Here is a 24,720-nt window from a genome sequence, read left to right on the forward strand (position 1 = left end):
CTATCGATGTATTAAAACACACCTCAAAACTACTTCAACCAATGATCAAATGTTCTCTTGTCCTAACTGAACTATCACCATCTGTTTAACTATAGATGTGTTTTAATACCTAAATCGTGATAGTTCATATAGAAAAAAGAAAGCCGCTGACAACTAAAATATGAAACTCAAAAAAAAGGATAGATTTTGATCACTATCATATATAATAACAACACTAATAATCCCATAGCATAGTTATCTCTAGCTTATTAATTACTATTATGTTCTTGTTCCCTCTTCTTTCCCCATTGTTGCAAACATAGCCTTATTCTCTTTGCTGCTGCTAAGTATTCCACACCTTGAATTGGTGTCAATATGCCCAATATCTCCTTTAGTGTCTTCATCCTCAACTCATCAACTTCTTCTAGTAAATTTGACATGTCCTCACCATGTTTATTTAAGGGCTCGATTTCATTCTCACCTGTTGCAAACATAATTAAGTAAATAAAATATATTTTCTTAAAAAAATAATTTTATTTTTAAAATAATTATAACTCGTTTGGATAATATGGTTATTGGATATTGTTTCATAATATGTTATTATATTGTATTATATTATTTTGATGAATATAACTTCTAGTTAGATTATATTATTTTTTATCATTTCATAATCTCATGCATTATCAATTTGAAGACTAAGCTTTTAGTATTACAAAGAAAAAGTAAAATATGGGATAAAATAATTTTCTTTTATAAAAAGTAAAATATGCTTGTTAAATAACAAAGACAAAATGAGGGGCGAAAAGGTAACAATGTGTTCATGATATACGCTTATAATAAGACTATGATATTTGTCGTTATTTGTTATACTTTCTTTTTTAATTTATTTAAAAAAGAATGGCATACTCCCTGATCTGGGCCACTTTACTTATCATGATTATATAATTTTTTCAAAATACTTGTCATTTTAAAAAATAAAAATAGAATTAATTATTTGTCTCCACTACATTCTTCCAATAAATGTATATATGGACAAAGATTAATATGATAAAAAAGGAAAAATAATACTAAATTGAAATTAAAAAAATAAAAATTAAACTTCATGCTCAATCAAACATCGTTACGTACCTCTTTCAGCATCATAAATTCTGGCCGCCATGGCAAACGGTTGATCAACAACATCTTCTTGCAAGCTAGCTAACCTTGAAGAAAGTTTTCTCTCTTCTAAAATAATCTGTCTTTGTAACTTATCAATCATGGTAATTTGCTTACCAGAAAGCTGACCAAAGTCTCCAATTTTCATACCCTGTGTGTACGTCCATAAAATTAGTTCATAAAAATATAACTTGTGTCTAACTCGATTATATTTGGACAGGATAACGATCCTCCCCTTTATCAACTCAATCTATTTTTACTCAACTCATCTAAAAGTTTGTTATATAGCCCACATTGACAAATGACAATCTTAATTAAAGTATTAAAAACAAGACTTTTTTTTTTTCAGAAAGCAAACTCGTAGTCGTTGTCCTTTTAAGTCCACACGCACCAAATAAATCTGCTCATGTGCAATGAACTACAAATCATAGGAGATATAAAGCGCATAAGGTCAGCTGCGACGAACTTATATAAACCACAATAAACAAGCTCAGTGTGACGAGCTCGCGTCGACTGAGAAGGTATTGATGGAAAAAATTGATCTTTGACATTTCCTATTTAATACATTATACAAAAATCATAATAAAAAATTATTAAATAATTAAATAATTTATAAAATAACAATCAACAAAATTAAATGTGTAAAAGTTGGACGGATTGAACTATGATCTATTGTTTAGATCATTAATTTATTTTAAGCTCATTTCAGCTTAAAAAACTTTTCACCGATCAAATAATTCGTTAATACATTCAAATTTAACTCAACCTGCTTATTTAACATCCTACCTGTAGATATTCTGCGATATGAGACTCGATTTCGATTCCACTTAGCGCATAAATCAGCCGTATAAATGAAGACGGCCTACACCCGCCTATCCACAAGACCGAATTTTCCAAAGGGGTGCACCAAGTGGGGGCGAAGAACGGCGATACGTCGACTCTCGCGAGTCGACTACGGCCGTTCGCGTATTCTTGGAAGTTGTTCACCATTTTCCTTAGCAACTCATTCAATTCGTCATCGTTTAGCTCGTTTTTTCGAGCATAAACGATGGCGTTTTGAAGCTCTTTTAGTTCTTCTTGTTGATTGTTCATCCATGAATCGTATAAATTTTCTTCTTTTTTTCTATCAGAGCTTGAATTTGCCATTTTTGTTTTTTTTAAGAAACTCACTAGCAATATTATGAACTGAAATTTTTTGATGTATTTTTTTTTTTAATATATGGTGTGAATTAAATAAGTTTTTTTTTTTTTTTAGATGCACCAAAAGTCTTGTACATTTGTTAGTAGGTATATTTTGGACATTTCGTGATTTAGGGAATGCAATGTGACGTAGTTTTGTACTCATCTGTAGCCTATTTCGTGTTCACGCAAAATTGGGATTAATGAATGCATCTCAGAGATATGACATAGACAGACTATTTCAATACAAATATTAATAGTTATTTTTATGGCTCATTAATTTGAATAAATTCAATTAGTGGCTTATAATTAAACAAGTTATGAATTTAATGAAAAAATCACAATTCATAAATTTTTAATGTTAGACACCACCTCTCACTTTACAAGGGTGTTTGATGGATTTAAATTCAAAGACCTATTGCTAAATTTTCTATTCAAATTATTATAAATGAACATATCAGTGTGTTTGGTGCGAAGAAAAATAATTTATATAAAAAATATTTTTTAAAAGAAAAATAAGTAAAAAAATATTTTTTTATCGATACATAAATAAAATGTATTTTCTTAAAACTATTAGTATAGTAATTTGATTAGATAAGTACTATGGGAGGCGAAGGTCATGGGAATGAAAGCTATGAAGATAAAAATAAAAATAAAGAATATTAGAGGATGAAAAGAATATTATAAATGTCAATTTATTTTTTCTGATTTCACTAAAACATTATTTTTTTGATTAATTAAAAAAACTTATAAAATAAAAAATATTTTTCACCGTAACAAGCACACTATAAAGATCATATGCTAAGAGATAAAGTTCAAACGAGATAATCTCGACGTACGTATTTGGCCTTCAAAATATATCTAATATAAATGAAATGAATTACTATAAGGTGTATATATTATAAAGACAATTCTTGGAACTCTAAATTATGCATGTGATTCATCATCTTTTAATTTGTCTTTCTTCTTTTTTTGGTTCTTGTTTGTATTATTCCTTCCCTAGTATAGTTATTTATTTTCTGATAAATAATTTATTCAGAATGGACAGATATTTTAGGAACTGGTTTTGAAAGTTAAAAGCATGATATATAAAAATATATTTTTTAATTTGATTTTACTAATATGCATATTCTTTAATTTTGAATATACACAAATAAGCATTTAAATTAGTATATTATTAAATAAATAGATAAACTTGTCCTACATGACAATTTGCGTCTTACATGACACTTTATGTGTATTTTGTCATATAGAATGTGTGTATGTCCATTCGAACCAAGTTCTCGTGAGTGTTTCCTCATGCTTTTACCAATAGCATAATGACACGCTTATTCTCCTTATGAGTGCACTGTTACTTATATCCTAATTTTTGTCTGTTTCTCAAGATATATATATATACATAATTTTTTTCGAAATTAACAGGTACACGTGCATCCTCATCTATAAGGATGGCCAGGTGGTCATATATCTACTTATTTAATATTATATAAATTTAAATATCTTATACACATCTAAAATTACTCATAAATCTTTACATGCAGTAGTAATCATACTCTAAAGTTTTAAATAACAAATTTTAGACACTTGACATGTAATAGCGAAGTTTTAAATAACAAATTTTAGACACTTGACATGTAATAATAGTAATCATACTCTAAAGTTTTAAGTAATAAATTTTAGACCCAGTTTGAAAGTTTTATATCTTTAGAAAACTTGTGGCTTAGAATAAATTATAGACATATGTATGATTATTAATTATTTTTTTAAGGATAAGAGAAATTTTAAAAATTAAATTATTTTCAATTATAAAAATATGATATTTTTCTAGATAAATTAAAGGAAAGTTTTGCAAATGTTTGCAAATAAAGAAAAAAGTTAATGATGAAAAACACTTTATTTTTTAGAGTGAGATTTTTAAATGCGAATCTTATTAACTTGAATCGTAAATGATGATGTATCCTTAATTTTTTTTTTTTATTTTGCATCATTTTTAATTATTTCTTTTACATAAAAGAATNAAAAGTTGCCAATGACGTCCATCTCCCTACTAAAGTGGAAATGTTTTTTGTTTGTTGAAAAGAGAACATAAATAATGATGTATCCTTAATTTTTTATTTATTTTGCATCATTTTTAATTATTTCTTTTACATAAAAGAATAAATTGAAAGAATCCAAAACGATGGAAAATATTGTATAATCATCACATAAGAAATAGAAATTTGGAACCCCATCTCTAAAAACGAGTTCTCTAAATTATGAATTGTTCTGAAATAAATACCATTAAAATTAAAAATAAATTTAAAAAAAAAACTCTTCACGTGGCTACTCATTTTCAATTCGTGATGATAGTAGTAGTACTAGGATTTTGTCTTTCTTATGATAAAATAGGGGGGGAAATACAAATTGCCAACTGGGAAAAAAAACACAAAAAGTCAAAAATATGAGTTTAATACCATGTTCTTCAAAATTGTTAAAAGTATTTATATACATATATATTAAAGTAGAAGATGCTTGGCTAAGTTTTTCATGAAAAAATAAACAAATTAAAATGATAGAAGTAATTGATACTTTTAGATTAATTTAATACAATGCGTAAAATGAACAACAAACCGTATACATGTGTTTTCGATTTTTCCGCTTTTAGCTCCTATAGAATCTATCATTTAAATACTCTTAAAGAGGGGAATAAGGATAAACATTATTGAAAAAGGTTTTTTATGAGATGGAAATGGAAACTTTTTTTTCACATGAAATTTGTGAATAAGTGATCATCTGATAATGAGTAAATAATATTTGTCTTTCTGCTAAACAAGATGAATTAAACTCATAATTTATTAGATGCAAATATGCAATGGATCCATTGCCAATTTTGATGGCGATCAAATAGTTATTTATGTACCTTTATCTTTTGAGGCTTAAGTAGAAGCTCATTTACGTATGAATCTTTTGTTCTAGTTATTGGGAATTCCATTTTCGCAGCAACGCAAGATATACTTAATGAACTCTATTTATTAACACTCATAAACAAAGAGTTTGAGAGTAAGCATTACATAGTATTCAAGATAATTTTTGGTTTTCGAAAAAACATAAAGTGAAAGAAAGAAAAAGATCTACCTTAACAACGAACAGTAATCGAATAAAAATAATAAATAACAAATAACTTGCTATCATAGGTTAAAATTCTCTCATAGTATAAAACAAAAAAAATAAAGGTTTTAGCCTATCAATGTATATAACTTAAATTCATCTGAATATATATACACATATTCATTAGAGAGTAAAAAAAAATTATGCAGAAGAAATACTCAAAGATGAGAGACAAACACACACATTCTTGACCAAAAAAGGGCATAGACCACAAAATATCCCACAAATGAAAATGAAGAAATGTCATTCTTGGCAAAGACAAAATAATAATAAAAGAATAAACCAATAATATACAACAACAACAACTATGCCTCAATCCCAAACAAAACGGGTCGGATATATGAATCCTCATTGTTCATCATGTCACTCAAATAATAAAAGAATAAACCAATGTACGACGTCAATTACGCCTGAATACCAAACAAGCTGCTGAGGTCAGCTATATTCAATAGTCACAATTCTTGTCAACTCAAATGATAAAAGAATAAACCAATATAGATCATAAATATATGTAGACGATAGTTAGATACAACTACCCCAAGGGGGTTCAAGAGAAATGGCGTATTTCCGTATTCATACGTAGTAAAACAACACGTACGTACTCAAACTTACAAAGTAGACGGACAAATTAAGCTGGATCACGCTGCCTCGCTGGATAACAACTCGAGTTCAGCCCACCACAGAGGAGAAAGCCTTGGAACTGCAGCATTTGGTGATACATCAATTGCTTCCCTTAATTTATCAATGGATTCTTTGATAGTTGGTCTCTTCCTTGGATCTTCTTGAAGGCATTGTTCAATTACTTCACAAATAACCATAAGCTCATTATTCTTGAAAGACTTCAATGATGGATCCACCAGTGAGGCGATATTCTGCTTGTCGTGACGAAAATATTGTGCCGCCTGAAAACAACCATGGTTATGATGTTAATAAATTGTATAAGGAAGTTTGACGAATCAGTTCTATCCAGAGGCAAATTCAGGATTCATTGTCAGCGAGTTCAGAATGAGCCTAATTTATACACACACGGGCATAAAGTTGTTGGCTATGTTGCTCTGACTATCCAAAAATGTTGTCGCGGCACATGTTGGATCCTCCAAAAATGCACTACTTTTGGAAGGTCCGACACGCACCACGTGGCATATTTGAAGAGTCCGACCAACATAAGTTTCTGATATATGTACTTATGGTTCGAGATGAAAGAAGTTGCCTGTCTGTGGGTGCAAAATGAGCCTAATTAATACACGCACACAAGCACAAAGTTTTCAGCTATGTTACTGGCTCAAAATATAGACGCACCCGTGCTAAATCCTCCAAAAATGCACTACTTTTGGAGGATCCAACACGCGCCTAGTAGCATTTTTTAGGAGTCTGAGCAACATAGATTTTTGGCATATGTGCTTATGGTTTAAGATGAAAGCAATTTCCTGTCATTAGGTACAGAATGAACCTAATTAATACATGCACACAAGCATAAACCTTCTGGCAATGTAGCTCAGACTCTCTAAAAATATTGACGCACCCGTGCCAGATCCTCCAAAAATGCTTTTTGGAGGATCCGACATGCACCTGACAACATTTTTTATGAGTCTCGAGAAATAGGTTTTTGGAATATGTACTTATGGTTCAAGATGAAAGCAATTTCCTGTCAGTGGGTACAAAATGAGCTTAATTAATAGACACACAAGCATACAGTTTCCGGCTACGACAATGGGTTCAGATGAACCCCTTCAACAATCTCTAGATCCGCCTCTGGATCTAGCCAGACACAACAATTGCAGCCTAGGGATCAGAACATTAAGTTCCATACATATGAAAATAAGGATCAAGGATATTTACCCAGTTTAGAAGAGACTCTTTTTCTTCTGAATAAGGTGATTTGCCAGAAATTATTTCTATTAAAAGAATTCCAAGGCTATAGACATTAGTCTCGGGATCAGCAAGCGGTGGCAGCACGGAATTCTCTAAATCATCGCTAGAGGACTTCGACTTGGCTGTTAGTTCTGACCAGAAATCAATCTCTGTAATCTGTTAAAAAAAAGTACTCAGTCGTCAGTAAAAGTTTCTTGTTGACATATTTTGGGATATATAGCCATGTGAAACAGACCTTAGCAGCATAATCATCGGTCAAAAATATGGATTTAGAATTCAAGTTGCAATGTGGCACTGGGGGGTTTAATTCATGCATGTATTGAAGACAATACATTGTACCCATAACGGTTCTCATCCTCGCAGGCCAGTCCAGATGATCAGCTTCTTCAACTGGATCATTGAAAAAGTTCTAGTTCGTGTTATTCAGTAATAAATCCAAAAACACCATCGTGAATGATTAAAGTGAAACATAGCACTGCTAGAAAGTTTTAATTACCATGAAGATGCTCGAAAAGAGTTCCATTAGGAGCATACTCAAAGACCATCATCCTAGTGAAAGGTTCATCCTCCTCGCAATATCCAATAAGATTAACAAAATTCTTGTGGTTCACTTGTGAAAATGTATCAATCTATTCAGGGTGAACAAGAAGAAACATATATGAGTTTTATAATTAAAAAAGTGAAGTGTTAGATGAAAAAGGATTTCGGAGGTGGTTAATTTGTGAAAGCAAAGAAATGATTAACCTTCTTCCGGAAGGCTGTTTCCGAGTGCATGGACCAATCTTCCAGAGAACTTATAGTAGTTGAGATAACGGCAATCTCCACTCCACTAGACAGTGTTCCCTTGTATACTATATATGAATCGCCGCTGGTAATAATGTTGCTAAAATCCTCGCATGCTGTTTCGAGCTCGGATCTGTTCAGTTTTGGAACCCCTACAACAATGTTTTCACAGGCAAATGAATTACAACGGACAAAAAAATATCACAGATTAAGAAATAAAGGATTGCATGTTCCTATGGTTGTCGTTGAAAAGCAAATTTGTGGGAGGAATATAAGTTAGAGAAAGTAAAATGTATGAGGAAAGATCGGCGACATTTCAGAAGAAGTATAAGGGGAGGATTCCAGCCTTCAAGCATTAGTATTGACATCTCAGCTAATTCACTTCTCATGAGAAAGAAGGAAATAGTTCCATTTGAACCTTCTCGTCTTAGCAAACATATAGTGAAAAAGGGTATATAACAATGCTACGCTGAGAACATTAGTCCTCTAATTCCTCATAAGACGAAGACTATCAGTACCTCCCTTTACTCCAGTTAAAGTGTTATAACACTACGCTAAGAATATTTTTTAAAAAAAACTAACGCTATGCTAAGAATATTGTTAGCAATGCAACTAGTATCAGGGTGGGGAACAGAATATTAGCAGTATCACTTTTCGGCACAATATGATGTGAGTACCTGTAACAAATGCTTTTTGCAGCTGTCCACTCAATCCAGTCTTCCAAGGGCCAATTGTTCTAGCTGCTCTGATTCGGTAGATTAAGAACACAGAAGCAGCAAGAATGAGCAAAATTACTCCAATGCAAATCCCAACTACGTACTTCCAAGTACTTTCCGATTTTCCAGCAGAGGGACCTTGGCTATTAGTTGGCTTTTTCACAGCAGGCGACTGTTTTAAAGCACTTGCAGACTGTCCCACAGGATGTAATTTGTCTTGAGACTCATGCTGTGGAGGTGGTGATGGTAAGTTTGTAGGATGTGTTCCATCGGAATTTGGCACCGCACGAAACGACCCACTGCTTCTTGGCATTTGAATGACAGGACCCAACGGTCCTTTGATATTGGCAGAAGCAGCAGCAAGGTTACTGGATTGTTCAGCCAACTTACGGCGTGCAATCTCCTCTTGGTGTTGTATAGTGCGGATGATGTGAGGCCTGGATAACCCTGCTAGACAATGAGAACTATTATTTGTAAACGGTTCTTCGGAGTTATTTTAAAAAATATGATGTGTTTACTCACTTGGAAGGTTTTCACAGCAGTCTTTTCGGTCATCCATAAAACCCGTTCCAGGAGATGGCCTAAAGAAATAGAAAAAATGTCTATCAATGATAAAACTTAACTAAATGACTGGTGATGTGAAAAACTATTTAATTACTTACAGTTGGAAGAAACTGAGGTAATGCAAAAGTGTACATTTTATTGGTTCAATAAAGGAGGTTATCGTCTTGAATGGTTTCATGCTGCCTTGCCAGATGCTGTCACAAACAGGAATCAAAGTATCAGAGAAAGACATGCAAAATACCAAATAGAGAAATGAACTAGATCAATTAGAAAGTGTGTTGCCACAGATGAATATGAAGATAGGGTACTAAAACAAATAAAAGAATCCTACCAATGACGAAATTTTCTTATACAGAGAGTTCCAGAAGCAAAAGCAGAAGTGAGATTTTCGTCGAATTGTAATTCTGTGACTAAATGAAGCTTCCCAATTTCCAAAGGAACACTCTCCTCAAAGTTATTGTTATGAATCAACCTGGAAAAACGAAGTAAACACAATTGATGAGAATTTTGAAATCACTTCGCATAATGAATGTGTATGCATATGTATATATCCATCTGCACACAACAAATCGTTTATTGTGCACACAACAAATCATTAACTCACAAGATTCTTAGTGATCGTAGGTCTCCTATTTCTGCTGGAATTGTTCCACTCAAATTATTATCCCTTAGGTCAAGAACTTCCAGCATACCGAGTCTTCCAAATTCTTTAGGAATAGCACCGAAAAAATGATTCCCTGAGAGCACGCTGTGAAAGCAATCAGACAGCAAGAAGAAATACTGTTAAGATTCAAACACAACTTATGCGGAGAACAATGTAAGTGCAGAATACAAGATGATGAAAGCATATTAGTAGATATCCAAAGCTTATCCACCTTTGTCTCTACCTCCCAATTTACTTGACCAACATAACTCTTAGGGGTCGTTTAGTTTGAAGACAAGTTATGTTGGGATTAGTTATGTTGGTGATGTATTATTGCTTAGTGATTGTTTGGTTTGTTGTATAAAAAATAACATGCATTGCATAAATTTCTTAGAAGTTCCATCCACCTTATTTAGTAGAAAAAGAGTTAGAGGGACTTCATGGGTATTTTTGTCATTTTCATTATTTTATCCTAGGATAACTAATCCAATACTATTATTCCACCCTCTGATGGGGATAACTTATACCGATACTAATTACTAATCCTGATATAACTTATCCTAGGATTAATAACCAAACAAGGGATAAGCCCTTTCTAATTTTTTATCCCAGGACTAGCTATGCTTGTCCATCATACACCAAACGACCCCTTCCGTTCTTTCGAATTTACATAAGAAGATAGAAGACTATTCAAAGATTATGACAACCTTCTACGGATGACGGTTCAGGTAAAAAATACCATTTAAGACTTAATGAGCAGGAGCCTAAAGAAAAGGCATATTAGTATAGCTAAAGCTTACAGTGATCTCAAGTAAGTGAGATTTCCAAGCTCTGATGCTAGTGTTCCTTCCAAAGAAAATCCATGGAGATTTCTGAACAGAATGAAAAAAAGAAGATAGGTCAACTAATTTAACAACATAAGAAGAATCACAAGAGTCGAAACAAACAATTTCACCCTGTTGCATTTGGTTTATCATTATTAGTTCAACAAACTGGTTCCAGAATCAAATCACTAAACACTAACCATTAGAGAAAGTTTATTGACACAATCTTAACTAGAAAACTTGAGTATCTATAACAAGAGACTTACAACATGTGCACTTTACCATCCATGCACTCGACACCAGACCACATGCACGGGTCACAGTGATCAGCATTCCAGTTTTCAAGAACTCCATTTGGATCAGAATACACATTCAATTTGAATTCAAACAACGACAATCCTGTTTCTCAAATCAACAGTAATCAGCGAAACAAAGAATAAGCTAATAACATGAATAGACTAAAGAAACTAGAGAATAGCCCACGGCCCAGGGAGACAGAAGACACAGCCCTAAGTGAGTAAAAAACCATGAAAGATCAAGGTTCATATCCCAGCAAAGACCAAAAACTCGACACCCTCTGTCTCAATTTTCGCAGCACATTTTCCTTTTTAGTTTGTCACAAAAAGAATAACATCAAAACAATTTAATCTTAATATTCAAATTACACCCATACTCAAATGTCTATAACTTGTTTTAGACTACAAGCTACAAAATTCTTTCTTTCTTAAACTTTGTGTCCAACAAAACATGACCACATAAAATGGGATGGAGGGAGTAAGTAATTTCATCTTGTTGGGCTAAGTCAACCCAAAATTGCTCTTAACATGGTGCAATATTGTCCGCTTAGGGGCACGCCCGCACGGTTTTCACAAAAGGCCTCACACCATGTTAAGAGATCCTACACCTTATGTAGAATTGTAGATTTCCAATCTTTTTAGCTACCAATGTAGAACTCTGTTCGCCTAACACATCATATGCCTCAGCCTCGATGGGCATAGTAACTGATGCCTATGTTGGTTGGAGGTAGAGGATATACAGTGGAGCAGTCGAATTAATGCAAGCTGGCCCAAATTGCGAACACTATGGTCCTCCAGAAGTAAAAAAAGAAAGAAACTAGAGAATAGTAACTACCTTCAGAATTCAGAGTGCAACATTCATGAACCTCCAAAAGAAGAATTAAAATGGTGAGAAGCAATAACTTGATTCCATATATGTTCCATCTACGCCTCATTTCTTGCCAACAGCCAGGATTCTGAACAAATTCTTACACAAAATCGCCAGCTTTTTGATATGAAATGACTCTCCTCCGAGCAACAAAAATCACTCGGACACACGAACACACAGTTGCTTATTTGCACAACTCTACACTAGACACAAAAAATAAAAAAGATTACACACAAAATCTATCTATATCAGCCACAATGGGGTCAACTGTGGAGCCAGGATTTTCACTAACAACGTTCAAAATATAAAGAAGTAAACACCTCTGCAAGGCAAAGGGGTTCAACATGTACTACATATATATAAAACTAAGTTTAACTATGTATAAACAACGTAATTTGGAACCCCTCGGCCCAACCTGGCTCCACCCCTTCATGGGGTCTCTCATTTTCTTAACAGTTCTATAATATAGGCTATATTACCTCTGTTTTCTCCATCATTGCAGAAACCCCAAGTCTTCAAAATTTCCAAGATTCAATTTTTAGCTGAAAATGCAGACATAAAAACAACAAGAATTAATAAAAATTGAATCTTTTTTGGGAAAAAGCAAAAAAGCCATCATAAGATAACCATATTCTCAAGCAAAATCAAACAAAAATTCAAAAAGTGGGGTAAAGATGAAAGATTTACCAGAAAAAGCAAACAGAGATCAAATTCTTGAAAAAAAAATTCAAGAAATTTAACCCAATGGAAATGTGGGATTTTTTATGAAATGTAGAATTAAAATCCCAAAAAAATATTTTTTTTTTTTTTTGAATATTTTTTGTTGACTGCTGTGTTCAGGATGATCTCAGAAGAGGAACCTCTCTTCGACCATCCCTGAGAAAGAGGGTTGAGGTGAAGGGAAAAAATGAGAAAAAAAGGAAAAAGCTTTCTCTCTCTTCTTTTCTCTCTCTAACAAAAAAGTTTTTTTTTTTTCAGTTTTTCAGTTTTTTCTCACAGCCCACCAAATTTTTCTGACTCGTATAATACGCGTTTTTAGCAAATCTTTATTTATTTTTATTAATAAATTACTTACTATTTTTAAAAATATATAAATATAATATTAAGATTGATAAAATATTGTCGATAAGGATGGCCGAGTTGGTTGGCCAATGGATGTCAAGTTCATAATACAGAGTTGACATTAGAAATCATTTCTCTGGTTGCTTAATTGAGCTCATCGCATGAAGATCACACTAGAATCTCTCAAATAGAGAGTCCAAGTTTGAATCTCCCTTCGTGTCTTTTTAGTCGAATCCATTGCATGAAGTTTGACTAATATAAATTGCCTTTTTGTGTTATTTGTAGATTATCGTACTGAAACATTTTTATTTTAAACAAGAATGGGTTAGTTGTGTAGTGAATTTTCCAAATGGGGATATCAAGTTCGCAATCCCCTTTATGTTATTTCAGCCGAACTTATTGAAAAGAGCTGGCATTCGAATTCACAATTGGGAGGTTTTAAGTTCGAAACTTCCTTTACGCGGCATAGAGACCACACTAGAATTTCTTAAATGGTGAGTCTCAAGTTCGACACTATGTTCTTGTTTTTTATACAAAATTTATTTTTTTTTATGTAATTTATGAACTATTACATTGAAGCGAGTTTTATTTTTAGTATTTTTTTGTTTTAGGTCCTACTCATTGTCTTTGTCCGTGAGTGCGTGCCTGCCACTTTAAGAATAAAAAGGCACTAAATAATTTTGCAATCATTATCCAATGATATAGGAAGATAATTTATTTTTAATTTTTTTGTTAAAGAAATACTCCTTCCATTTTATTTGTTTGTCTTATTTTGACTTGATACGAAACTTAAAAAAGTAAAAGACTTTTAAATCTTGTGATCTTAAATTAAAAATATTTCAAATATATAAAATACGTTTTAATCTTATGATTTTAAATATGTCAGTTGAAAAGTTGAAACTAAAGAATTGCTAAAAAAAATAGACATTATTTTTAAAATGGCGTGAAGAAAAAAAAAGGATAAACTAATTGAAATTAAAGATATATTTTATTTGTCCCAAAAAATGATCATGGCTGGCAAGACACACTCATGGTGTACCACGATAGCTCTCCCATTTATTTTCGTTTAATATTTGTAATTAGTATACCCTCTATATGTATTAAATACTTTATTATAAATTTAATTATTATTATCTATTGATTAAGAATTATTGTAAGAACTCATAATTACAAAATTTTGAATCCACCTCTAAACTCACCTTCTTGGTTTTGTTGAAGATGAAGCACTTGCAAATGAAGAAGTCCGTATTGCAGAGCCAAACTTATTTGAATTCATTTCATAATGTATCGTATTGTTTTGATGAATATGATGTTTGGATTGATTATATCATTTTATCAATGTCAGGCACCAGCAATATGAAGAATGAGCTTATAATATTACAAACCAAAAAAAAAAGTATGAATAATAATGAGACAGTAGAAATAACATTTTTATAAATTAACATTCATATATAAACAAAGCAACTAGCAACGTGGTATAACCTTGCACTTTATCAATTTAGGTATATATGTAGAACAGACCAGTGTACTAAGCTCTCGCTATGCATGGGTTCGGGGAAAGGCCGAACCATAAAGCTCTATTGTACGTAGTCTTACCCTACATTTATGCAAGAGGCGGTTTTAAAAACAACATAATTAGGGATGAGTATAAAATTCATCAAGGTTCTTTTCAGGCAACAACAAAAGCACTAGACGAACCTTCAAAATGCTTAACTGAACCCAAAAGAGCCTTTGCAGCACCAAAATGTCTGATTCTATATACACCTGAAGCAGCTGACTCTGGTATCCTCCACTCGATTGTCGCCTTACTCCGAGTGCTGAGTTTAGCAGGTCTCGACCATATAAACCGAAGGCAGAAATCATCGTCATCATAAGCAGGAACCCAAGTGTCCTTTCCTTGAAGAATCTCGACGAGAGCAAATGTACCTTCAGTCATGAGATCATTTCTGGGGCATGCTGACCAGAAAGCAACCGAGACAAGGTCACCTCTCTTGAAAGTCGAACTTTGAGGAACATCGGTGATTAAGTCACCAAATTTGGAACCAAGTGGTGTAGCGTCCATTACAACCGGTGTCAACAAGCTTATCTGCTTTTCTAGCAAATCAGGGGGTTGAGGACCTGCTTGCAAGGTCTTTCCTGTGATAAGAGCAGACGCTAGCGTCTTGAACTGTTGGATGTAAGCGCTAAGTGTATGTGGACCATACAGAGTAGAGGCACCCTAAAAAATAATCACGCAAAGTTATTCAAGAACAATAGTAGAGCAACTTTGCACATTCGAAATGTGCTAGTTCTAAGAGACAATTAATTGACATTAACATGACAAAAGAGATTCCTTAAGTTTTGGCCTTTAGTCCTAATTTCAGAAGAGAAAAGCAGATTAAAAAAACAAATTTTAGGTTTGACGGATTCCTCATAAGAAGGGAAAAAAAAGCTAGCAGCAGAGAGTGATTGCAACTAAAAAGGCGAAGCTAGATTTTAATTTGTGAAACATTAAGGTGAAGTTATAGGAGTGTGCTATATAACTTAGCTCATTGTTCGAGATAAGAATCATAAGACGTTTCTACTGCCTTATACTTAACCTCATCGCAATAGATACCATTAGAGTCGGTCTTTAGTGTCATGCACTATTTTAAAACAATCAAGTGTCAACCACGTCTTCCAAAAATTTCTGAAGCTCCTGTAATATTTGGTTAAATATGCACATCTTTTGGGAGAACTATATCAAGGTTGTAATTGAATGACTATTTAAAACCTTACCCTAGGATACCTAGTCCCTTTATTTTCTTTTTCTTGACTCTGAAAATTGGACGGAAAAGTTTTACATGTTTAGGTACATACTAATGTGCAATGAGTATACCGGACTTCTCTGAACATTTATATTATAACCGATGCAGTATAATTTCAACTTAACTGACCTCATATCTCTGTATCTCGTACTCCTCAAAGGTGGTTATATATTGTGAATATGTATTAGTCAATCCAGCTAGCACAACATGAATATTGCTATCAAACTCCTTGGTACCCCCACTCATGAGCACCGTCCTCACAGCATCTCGTAGGCGTCTACCCGCCATTGTAGTGAATTCTGTTTTGAGCATAAAAGGAAAATTTATGTGAGGTATGAGAAGAAGACATCTTAGAATCTGCCAATGCATAAGAAATCACCACAAATAAAAGAGATCGCAAGTCTTGATTGATACCTCCAGGTACGCTGAGAATGACCAGCTGCCCTATTCTTAGAATCTGAACAGGAAGTATTGAAGGCTGCAAAAATGGAAAACAAAGGAATCAATCATTGAACATTATAAACAGGACATCATGTAGAGGGTTTCTAGTGTTGTGGAGGGAGGTTTACGCATTTGGAGTAAGATTTTTAACTTTTACATATTGAAGCCAAAAAAAAAAAAAAAGTATGGCAAGTAAACCAGAAAATGGATCATATGCTTCTCTATGGTAGCAATTCATTAAATGGCATATTGTTGAGCAGGATGAAGACTTCCCATCCCTCATTTATCAAAGTCAAAATATTTTTTTTCTTCAGTTAGCAACCATACAGAGTTTAAACCTTCTCATCATTAGCAGGACATACAGACAGTACCATTATTTCTCCCTCTCGTCTATATCTGCCTGTACATATGGTTAAAGTGAGATGAAAATTGTAAAGATTGATAACACAATCTATGGATTTCAAGTTGTACAGGCTTTAGTTGTCAACTGCTAGTGGTAGAATGATATTCAAATATGTACTTTTGCCCTGAAATATTGAAATGAGAATAATAGATTAAGCAACATGTGCTCTATTGTGCCAAAGTAATTTAACACATTTGAGATTCCGAATTACGTTTTCTTCAATCGGGCACTCTTCCTGACAAAAAGATGAAGTATTCCTTTTAGCCAGAAAACATATGTCCACATGCATTCTACCAATAGGAACTTGAGGAAGAAGAACATCTAACTGTTTATTGCTAGAGAGCCTCTACGTGCGGAAATATTAAACAAGTGACAGAGCAAGAAGCTACTTACTGCCCAATCATATGGCACCTTCATTTCACCAGTATCCAGCAAAATGGGCTTGGGATGTTGACACTTGTTTTGTTCAGCACTTGGTGTTTTAAGCAAGTTCCGCACCAACCTCCAAAAAGCATTTCCCTGAAGATTTTTCCAGTAAAATGAGCAAACATAAAGCACTTCATTCACTCCAATTGATAATGGTCAAATAAACAAGAAAAATCTTTTTAAATACCTGGTCATCTCCCTGCTTAAAATCAAATGCTCCGGGTCCATCAGTTGTACCGGCAGCAAATGCAAACCCCATTGCAGCAGGACAGGTTTTAACCGTTTCAGTACTACCACCCTCTTTTGTAACTGTTACCTCAAGTTTGGAGAAGTCCACATAGGTGTGGCGAAAATCAATCTTGCCCTTTACTTGCTCTGTTGCTTTATCGAAAAGCTCAACAGCTTTTTTAAATTGTCTCTCTCCAATGATGCGCGTACTCTCAAATTCATCAGGATATCTACCGCCAAGCGAAGGATGACATTAAGATCAAACTATCCAAATAGTACTTAACAAAGATTGAAATTATCTGAAATCAAAGTAATAGACTATAATGCATACCCTGGTCCTCGACCATAACATAACTCGTTCTTTCCACCGCATGTACTATGATTGAAATCGCAAGGAAGCCCTGTGTCTATGCAGAACGTACCGAGCACATTGGGACTTACATCGCCACAGTTGGATTGACAAAAAGCAGAAACAAATTTCGGCCGATCAGCCAACCTTAAGGCACTTCTGACACGTCTGGCCACGCTCATTAACCTTGTGACTGGCTTACCTGGAGAAGACTGGAAAGAAGCAGCCAGTTCTAGTAGCTCATGATCTGCATTTAATTACAATCTGATTAATGAGTGTCCTTGGTATTGAAACAATTAATTTTCTCAACTTTCAGCAGCAATCTAGTCCTATTGTCCTCTGAGCTATCTCTTATTTACATCATTCTATTTATCCCAAACAGAAAGAGACAGGTCCAGAGAAGAACTCTATGGATTAGAAATTGGAACAGGTGACCATACTTCACTCATAATTGATGAAGAATGCAATCTATACTTCCACTTAATCAGTACCTTATGTGCATCTAGTATTTTATGTAAAGACTGCCTGGGTCCGCTCACCAACTAGTTGAACCTCAAGATGACAAAGACTAGCCCTCGTCTGCAGACCAGGTCCAGGGAACAAAGACCACCTTGGAGTCATACTCAATGCATAACTGTTTGGAAAAAACTGAGACCACACACTTCTATTTCCTAACTTTTGGTACAAAATAGCTAAACAACCTTCCCGTTCTGTTTCACCTCTTAGCCTTCCAATCCAAACAACCAGAGCATTAACTTCAATGTCTAGGTAAAAAGTCAATCTTGGAAAGTGTAATTATAGTATATGATGTTTACTTTTACAGTTAGATGCAATTACTTGATCAGAGTCATACACAATGGGGAAAAAACCTTACACTCCTCGTAGATGTGAGTCAGATGATATCTACATTTAGTCCCTATATTATTGTACCGACATGCTTACAAGACTTATGTTCATTCTAACTTTTTTTCCAACAAACTCCATCAGATTCACTAACCCTACTAGGTTTTGGCACCGACCTTCTGCTACAACCTCTTCCCCCGACCACACATTCCCTCCCAATCACCTAAATGTACCCCATCTCTCTCTCTCTCTATCTCTCTTTCTCAAACCACCACAATTGTTCCTCCGAACCTCCGTGGGGGTTGGGAGTCTGGAAAAGTAGATGATGACAGTAAAATTAGTTAAATCGGCTTACAATGAGTTTAATTACTTCAATAATGAGACTAGAATAGCTCATATCAAACAAGTCAAAGGTTACTGTTAAGTAATATAATATAGAGGTTTAACGAAAAACAAACTCAATACATCAGCCTAGAAGGTGCAAAAATGTCTGAGGGAAGTACAATCTAGGTACAATCTACAATTAGTAACCAATCATCACTTTGGCTCTACTGAGATAATTCATCACATGAAAAAGGAGAAAATCACTTACGCTTCCCACGAACAGGTGGGATGATGTTTGAGACTCTTCGGGGAAGTTCGCTTGCTTTAGATATATTAAACTTTGATGGTTCAGTATTTCTCTGATCATACCAGTCTTCCATAAACCGAGCAGCAGCTCCTTTGTTGTCCCCACTAATCAAAGAGTTAGTTCGACTCATAGAAGTTCCGTGAGTTGCAAACCAATTAAAGCTGCCTACTGGACCCCATTCATCATCACTAAATTTTAAAAGGGTCATTTCTTTGTCAACATTGTACTTATATTTACCACGTTCTCCAGCAGGATTATTCAAATAAGCACTAGGGCTACGATTCACACCAGCATCCAGTAGCTCCCCTGTTGATGACAGCCAAAATCTAATTAGTCTAATGCTGAGATTGACTTGTTAATTACCCAAGATCTGTCAAAGTTTCTGCTGTGGAATATATAGTTCTTTTTCTTTTTACAGTAGTGAAACTTGAAAAGAACACAAGCAAAAGCAAAGACACCAGTACTTGAGCAATTTAACTGATCCACTCAAAATAGTTGATTAAGTAATACAAGTAACAAACAATCATAGATAAATAAATAAACCCCAAAGTCCAGACTAATAAGATCAAAGCAAAAGTCTAAAGATTGGCAGGTAACAAGTAAGTTCACCCAATATATTTTCTCTGGCAGCACTTAGACACTCTGTTTCATAAGACCATAAACAGTAGACAGTAAGCAGCTAAGAGGACAGGCACCCACCATCATAACAAATACTCCCTCCGTTTCAAAAAGAATGACCTAGTTTGACTTGGAACGGAGTTTAAGAAAAGAGAGAAGACTTTCTAATCTTGTGGTTCTAAATTAAAGTTATGTCAAATGTACCAAAATGTCCTTTAATCTTGTGGCCTTAAATATGCCACGTGGAAAGTTAAAGTTAAAGTGTTCCCAAAAAAAGAAAGGGGTCATTCTTTTTGAAACAGACTAAAAAGGAAATTGGATCATTTTTTTTGAAACAGAGGGAGTATTAAAATGACACATGATGAACAATTGTAAAGATCTAAGACAGATGGACATAGAAGAAAACTAAAAGCTGCAATCCTATGTCTCATTGTCACGCAAAAGATACAGAAGAAATCAATAGCCTACCTTTATTGACAAATATTGATCCAGGTCGGAGGTTTTCATGAGCTTGTATGATACTTTGCTCAATCCCATTAACTACAGCATCAAATGATTGACGGACAAAACCAAGAGATGTTACGATATATACTACATATTGTAGATAACCACCAGGGCCAGCATGGGTGTGAATCCCACTAATAGCAACATTTTGTTCGGTGTAAAGATTCCCATACCTGGAAAAGAAGCAGTTAAAACAAAATTTGTAATCAAAATAGGAATTGGGCTTAGTACACCATCAAACATGAACCTAAATCCAGTTAACATAACAAGAATTTTTTGCATTTTGTCATACTTCGCAGATTCAATGGGAAATAAATAAACCATACTAAGGAAGGTATGAGCACCTAGCCTTCAATCTCTCAAGAACTTTGATGGTTACAATCTGCGAGGCCATGCAAGCATCAAGGTTCACGAAAGCAACACGCTTCCCTTGAGGTTCAGCTACAATGAAGGTACGAGCTCGCAATCTGAAGTGAACACCCGACACAATCTGTTCCATGTTAGCATATCCCATCATGTTGACATCAGCAGCCGGCCCAGTTATATCATAGCTTCCAAGCCCAATTAAGTAATCGGAAGCTTCCACTCCTCCTTTCCCATTCCCTTGTGATAATAATAACAACAACAGAACCAACCAAATCATCCCTATAGATCTCCCAACCTCACCTTTCAGACAAACAGATACTCCGAGCAAGTTATCAACGCAACGCAACTTTCCAGCTTAATCAGTTCAACACATCCTCCTATACCAAAATGAATTACAACCAACATTTTAAAGATCCAAACTTTGAATACTAATTGCAGCTACTAAAGATCTATATCAGCTCAACGAATAGGGAAATCCTCTAGATATCAACAAACATAAGAAATTTTTTATACTAAGCAGTTACGAGCTTTAACTTAACCCCAACCAATCAACCTGTTAGCAATGAACAAGTAGTTAGGAAGATAAAAACCCAAAAACATAAACCCTAAGCTACTCGTGAGCTAATAAGCTAACCAAATTGGGAAAAGAACCTGAGTAAGTGATACATCAAATTGTGCTAAACAATTATATATATAAAATGAATTGGGAGATAAAGGAGAAAAAAAAAACAGATAATCCCCCATCAAGTTATCAACACGACACTGTCTTGCAGCTTAATCAATCCAACACACCCTCCTACAACAAAATGAATTATAACCAAAACTTCAAAAGATTCAAACTTTAAATACTAATTGCAAGTAACAATCTATATTTCAGCTCAACAACTGAGAATTCCTCTAACATCAACAAAATAAGCAAAACTTTACACTAAGTTTTAAGCTAACTCCAAGTAAACACACAAAAAAACAAAAGGGGTTAACATCTACTACATACACGTAAGATATAGCATTAATCATGTATAAACAATGTAAGTTTCCGCCCCTCAGCCCCACCTGGCTCCACCTCGGCAGATGAAAAAAAAAACACTACATTTTGAAACCATAATTGGGTTCAATTGTAAAACATAAAGATTGCAACCCATTATCTCAAAATTCTAAATTCGCCTTAAAACCCAAAAAATAAAACCCTAAGTTAAGAAATTACCGATGCTCTACCAATTGAATTACAAATTGAAATTGTGCTAATAATAGCAATTCTTATAGAATCAGCTACTCATATATAAAAGTAAAAAACAGCAAAATCGTTGCGGAAGAGTGAAGTATGAACTTACAATTATAATAGGAAACTTCATTTTTCTGCTAAAGTGTACAAAATACTTTACAACAACGATGTTTCCGGTTCACACTTCACCATTACACTTCCTGGGTAGTAGGGGTGGCAGTGGGACCCACATATGATGACGTGTCCTCTCGAAATTGCCGTATTCGTCGGATCGAATTTATGATTTTTTTTAAAAAAAAATTTGTCTTCTGTATAGTTTCTGTGATTTTTGGGTTTTGGGGAAGAAGACGATGGGGTGGCTAATATTCAAACATATCTTTCTTTTTTATTTTCCCACTTGACCTTTCATATCTTTCTTAGCGTCTGATTAATTTGAATTATGTTCGAAAATTTCATAAAGACTAAAATTTATATATATATTTTTTTCATTATTTTTTATTTCATGTTTGGAATGATATAGTTTGAAGTCGGAAAATATTTACTCTAAGAAATTAAAATCTACTTTTATATTTAAGATTTTCGATAAAAGTAATTTCACATGATTCAAAATCAAATTTTTTAATTAAGGATAAAAAATATTGACCTAGTTATCATAATTTTTTGTGATAATATTCAAACATAAAGTTTTTAATTTAATAAAAATATTTTTATTCTTCTTTTCTTCGAAGTTGAGATTGATTGAAATAGTTTTGTTTGTGATTTTCAAAAAAGGGGTAATGTTTTTGTTCATTCTACTTTATTTAAAATTCATTTATAAAACTTACTGGATACTGTTATTATTATGCTCAATTTACTTTTTATTGATTTTTCTATTAAATTCATTTCATCTTTTTGTTAATAAACTTTTGGTAAAGAAAGACGACATATTAAACGTAAAAAGGATCAAAAATATTTCTAAGTTATTGAATTTCAATTTAAAAACACACACTCTCTTTTCACATGTTGAATCACAATATCATCAATACCTTTTGATTTAGAATATCTCTAAAAATTAACAGTTGACTAATTTATTTTGAATGTCTTGAAAATACTTTTTCAAAACTATTTATATATAATCTAATGAAATGATGCTATTGAGGTGGAAGGAAGATTGGGAAGAGGCAATGCACTTCAAATATCATTAAGAAACTTATTTTCTTGTACTTTTATTAAAAACATTTTTTTTAGAACAATATATATTTTTAAAAATTTGCACTCATAACTTATAATTTTATTTTATTTTTAAAAAAGAGAGTAGCACTATGGATCCATAATTTAGTTTCCTCCCCCTTTTTATATTATTCAACAAACCACACCGCAAAAAGAAATATTTAAAAAAAATGAAAGACAAAAAGAAGTGGATAATTAGTTCACATTGGGGAAAACAAAGACAAATATTTTTTCTCAAATTATGTGATATTTTTTCGTTTTTCGAGAGTCAAACTGTTTAAGTTTGACCAAAAATTTGTGCGTGAAATCTTTAATTTTTTGTAAAATGAAATTAATATTTGTAAAGTACGTAAAAATTACTATAAATCTCAATGATTGACAATTCAAAATAATTAAAAGATATATGAAAAATTTACGGTCAAATATAGACTTGTTTGAATTTCAAAATTTAAAAAGTGTCAAATAAATTGAGACGAATGGAGTATTAAGTATATTCGATTTTTAAATAAATGGATGGGAGGTGGACCAATCATGAATGCTGCTAACATCTACCTCTTACATTAAATGCTAACATATATATTATGTCTAAATCTAAATGTTCTCTTTTTCCATCTTTCAATACCAATTCTCATTATTTTTTTATTTTTCAAATTGGACAACTATTACTGGACAACTATTTTTAATATAGTAGACAAGTAAAGATTGATCAATAGAGCATTATGTTAATTGTTTTGTTCATGTATTCGTGAGCGATAATTGATTGTAAACTTTTTCTTTTCTGGACGAAAAATGTGATCAGGAGATAATGAGTTCAAACTGCGGAAATAACCCTTATGAAAGTCCAAGGTAGGTTGCATATAATATATTCTTGTGGTCCGATATTTTTCCAAACTTAGTACATCGAGATACTTTTTTTAAAAAAAAAATCAATATCTTCTTCGACTTATAATAGGATGGAAGTTGGAACTATCTCAATTCTCATATGGATTATGGAGTAATTCAGAAGCCCAATATCACATGGCCCATGTTCCTAGAAGGCCCAATAATTAAGGCCCACAAACCAAATCCCCAAAAAAATGAAATATTTATGGGAAAATTGTATATAATAGCAAACTATTAATTCAAATTAAATGTCATAACCACAGTGTGATTTAATTGTACCCCATAGCAAATTGTTGCTATTTTGCCTCTCTCCCTGGTGAATCTCTCTCGCCACTCTCGGCAGTTTCTCCCTCACCTCTTTCGCTTTTATACAAACGCAAATGTATAAAATGTGTTTGTGTTTGTATAAAGCAAGAGAAAATTGTATGTATACATATTTTTCGTTCCCCTCTCTCTCCTCTCCTAGATCTCACTCGCTACTCTTACTCGCCTCTCTCACCTTATACAATACAAATGTATACATTGTGTTTATGTTTGTATAAAGCGAGAGAAAATTGTATATACAAATCTAAATACATATATTTTCGTCCTATACACGTATGATTATACAAATACATATCTCCCCCTGCCCAGTTTTCTTTTGTCTTACTTTCTCTCTTTTCTCGCTTTATACAAACACAAATTATACAATTGATTATTTTGTATATGTATCCCGAAACATATT

At 33.4% G+C, this 24,720-nt stretch overlaps 3 protein-coding genes across 6 annotated transcripts in view; all 3 read right to left on the reverse strand.

The window, feature by feature from the left end:
• Positions 1–13,003, reverse strand: part of LOC125858332 (protein MALE DISCOVERER 2-like) — a 172,280-nt gene extending 159,277 nt beyond the window's left edge. The window contains exons 1-15 of one of the 3 annotated variants that reach the window (XM_049538089.1): positions 12,714–13,002; positions 12,506–12,568; positions 11,994–12,224; positions 11,129–11,261; positions 10,839–10,910; positions 10,000–10,143; positions 9,727–9,867; positions 9,494–9,589; positions 9,354–9,412; positions 8,793–9,278; positions 8,077–8,267; positions 7,829–7,961; positions 7,568–7,722; positions 7,300–7,488; positions 5,835–6,362 (exon numbers count right to left, since the gene is read on the reverse strand). In XM_049538089.1, the coding sequence (XP_049394046.1) occupies positions 6,099–6,362; positions 7,300–7,488; positions 7,568–7,722; positions 7,829–7,961; positions 8,077–8,267; positions 8,793–9,278; positions 9,354–9,412; positions 9,494–9,589; positions 9,727–9,867; positions 10,000–10,143; positions 10,839–10,910; positions 11,129–11,261; positions 11,994–12,093 (2,163 nt within the window). In that variant the 5' untranslated portion in view covers positions 12,094–12,224; positions 12,506–12,568; positions 12,714–13,002 and the 3' untranslated portion in view covers positions 5,835–6,098. Of the gene's footprint in view, positions 1–5,834; positions 6,363–7,299; positions 7,489–7,567; positions 7,723–7,828; positions 7,962–8,076; positions 8,268–8,792; positions 9,279–9,353; positions 9,413–9,493; positions 9,590–9,726; positions 9,868–9,999; positions 10,144–10,838; positions 10,911–11,128; positions 11,262–11,993; positions 12,230–12,505; positions 12,569–12,713 lie in introns of those variants that run through there. The other 2 variants (XM_049538090.1, XM_049538091.1) reach the window with 2 other exon arrangements.
• Positions 249–2,280, reverse strand: LOC125858350 (protein DOG1-like 3). Its single transcript, XM_049538108.1, has 3 exons — positions 1,921–2,280; positions 1,108–1,285; positions 249–460 (listed from the first exon to the last, which is right to left on the reverse strand). The coding sequence occupies exons 1-3, from the start codon at positions 2,278–2,280 to the stop codon at positions 249–251; spliced, it is 750 nt and encodes a 249-aa protein (XP_049394065.1).
• Positions 13,004–14,500: 1,497 nt separating the features above from the next.
• On the reverse strand, positions 14,501–22,213 carry LOC125858331 (neutral ceramidase 1-like). Of its 2 annotated transcripts, none has more exons than XM_049538087.1 (10): positions 22,015–22,213; positions 20,662–21,060; positions 20,282–20,490; positions 19,157–19,501; positions 17,704–17,968; positions 17,332–17,602; positions 17,112–17,237; positions 16,289–16,352; positions 16,004–16,173; positions 14,501–15,306 (listed from the first exon to the last, which is right to left on the reverse strand). In XM_049538087.1, the coding sequence occupies exons 2-10, from the start codon at positions 20,958–20,960 to the stop codon at positions 14,758–14,760; spliced, it is 2,298 nt and encodes a 765-aa protein (XP_049394044.1). In that variant the 5' UTR covers positions 20,961–21,060; positions 22,015–22,213; the 3' UTR covers positions 14,501–14,757. The 2 variants fall into 2 exon arrangements, with proteins under 2 accessions (XP_049394044.1, XP_049394045.1); XM_049538088.1 differs by lacking the exon at positions 22,015–22,213 and adding an exon at positions 21,888–21,930.
• Between the last annotated feature and the right edge of the window lie 2,507 nt (positions 22,214–24,720).

The sequence above is a fragment of the Solanum stenotomum genome, chromosome 3, assembly GCF_019186545.1.
Source record: "Solanum stenotomum isolate F172 chromosome 3, ASM1918654v1, whole genome shotgun sequence".
Lineage (NCBI taxonomy): Eukaryota > Viridiplantae > Streptophyta > Magnoliopsida > Solanales > Solanaceae > Solanum > Solanum stenotomum.

Coding starts and splice junctions, on each gene's coding strand:
- LOC125858350 (XM_049538108.1), bottom strand. CDS start 2,280: ATGGCAAATTCAAGCTCTGATAGAAAAAAAGAAGAAAATTTATACGAT. Junction 1,286..1,920: donor ATATCGCAGAATATCTACAG/GTAGGATGTTAA, acceptor ACGTACACACAG/GGTATGAAAATTGGAGACTT. Junction 461..1,107: donor AATTTATGATGCTGAAAGAG/GTACGTAACGAT, acceptor TGTTTGCAACAG/GTGAGAATGAAATCGAGCCC.
- LOC125858331 (XM_049538087.1), bottom strand. CDS start 20,960: ATGATTTGGTTGGTTCTGTTGTTGTTATTATTATCACAAGGGAATGGG. Junction 17,969..19,156: donor CCCACCTGTTCGTGGGAAGC/GTAAGTGATTTT, acceptor AATTAAATGCAG/ATCATGAGCTACTAGAACTG. Junction 17,603..17,703: donor TGTTATGGTCGAGGACCAGG/GTATGCATTATA, acceptor GCTTGGCGGTAG/ATATCCTGATGAATTTGAGA.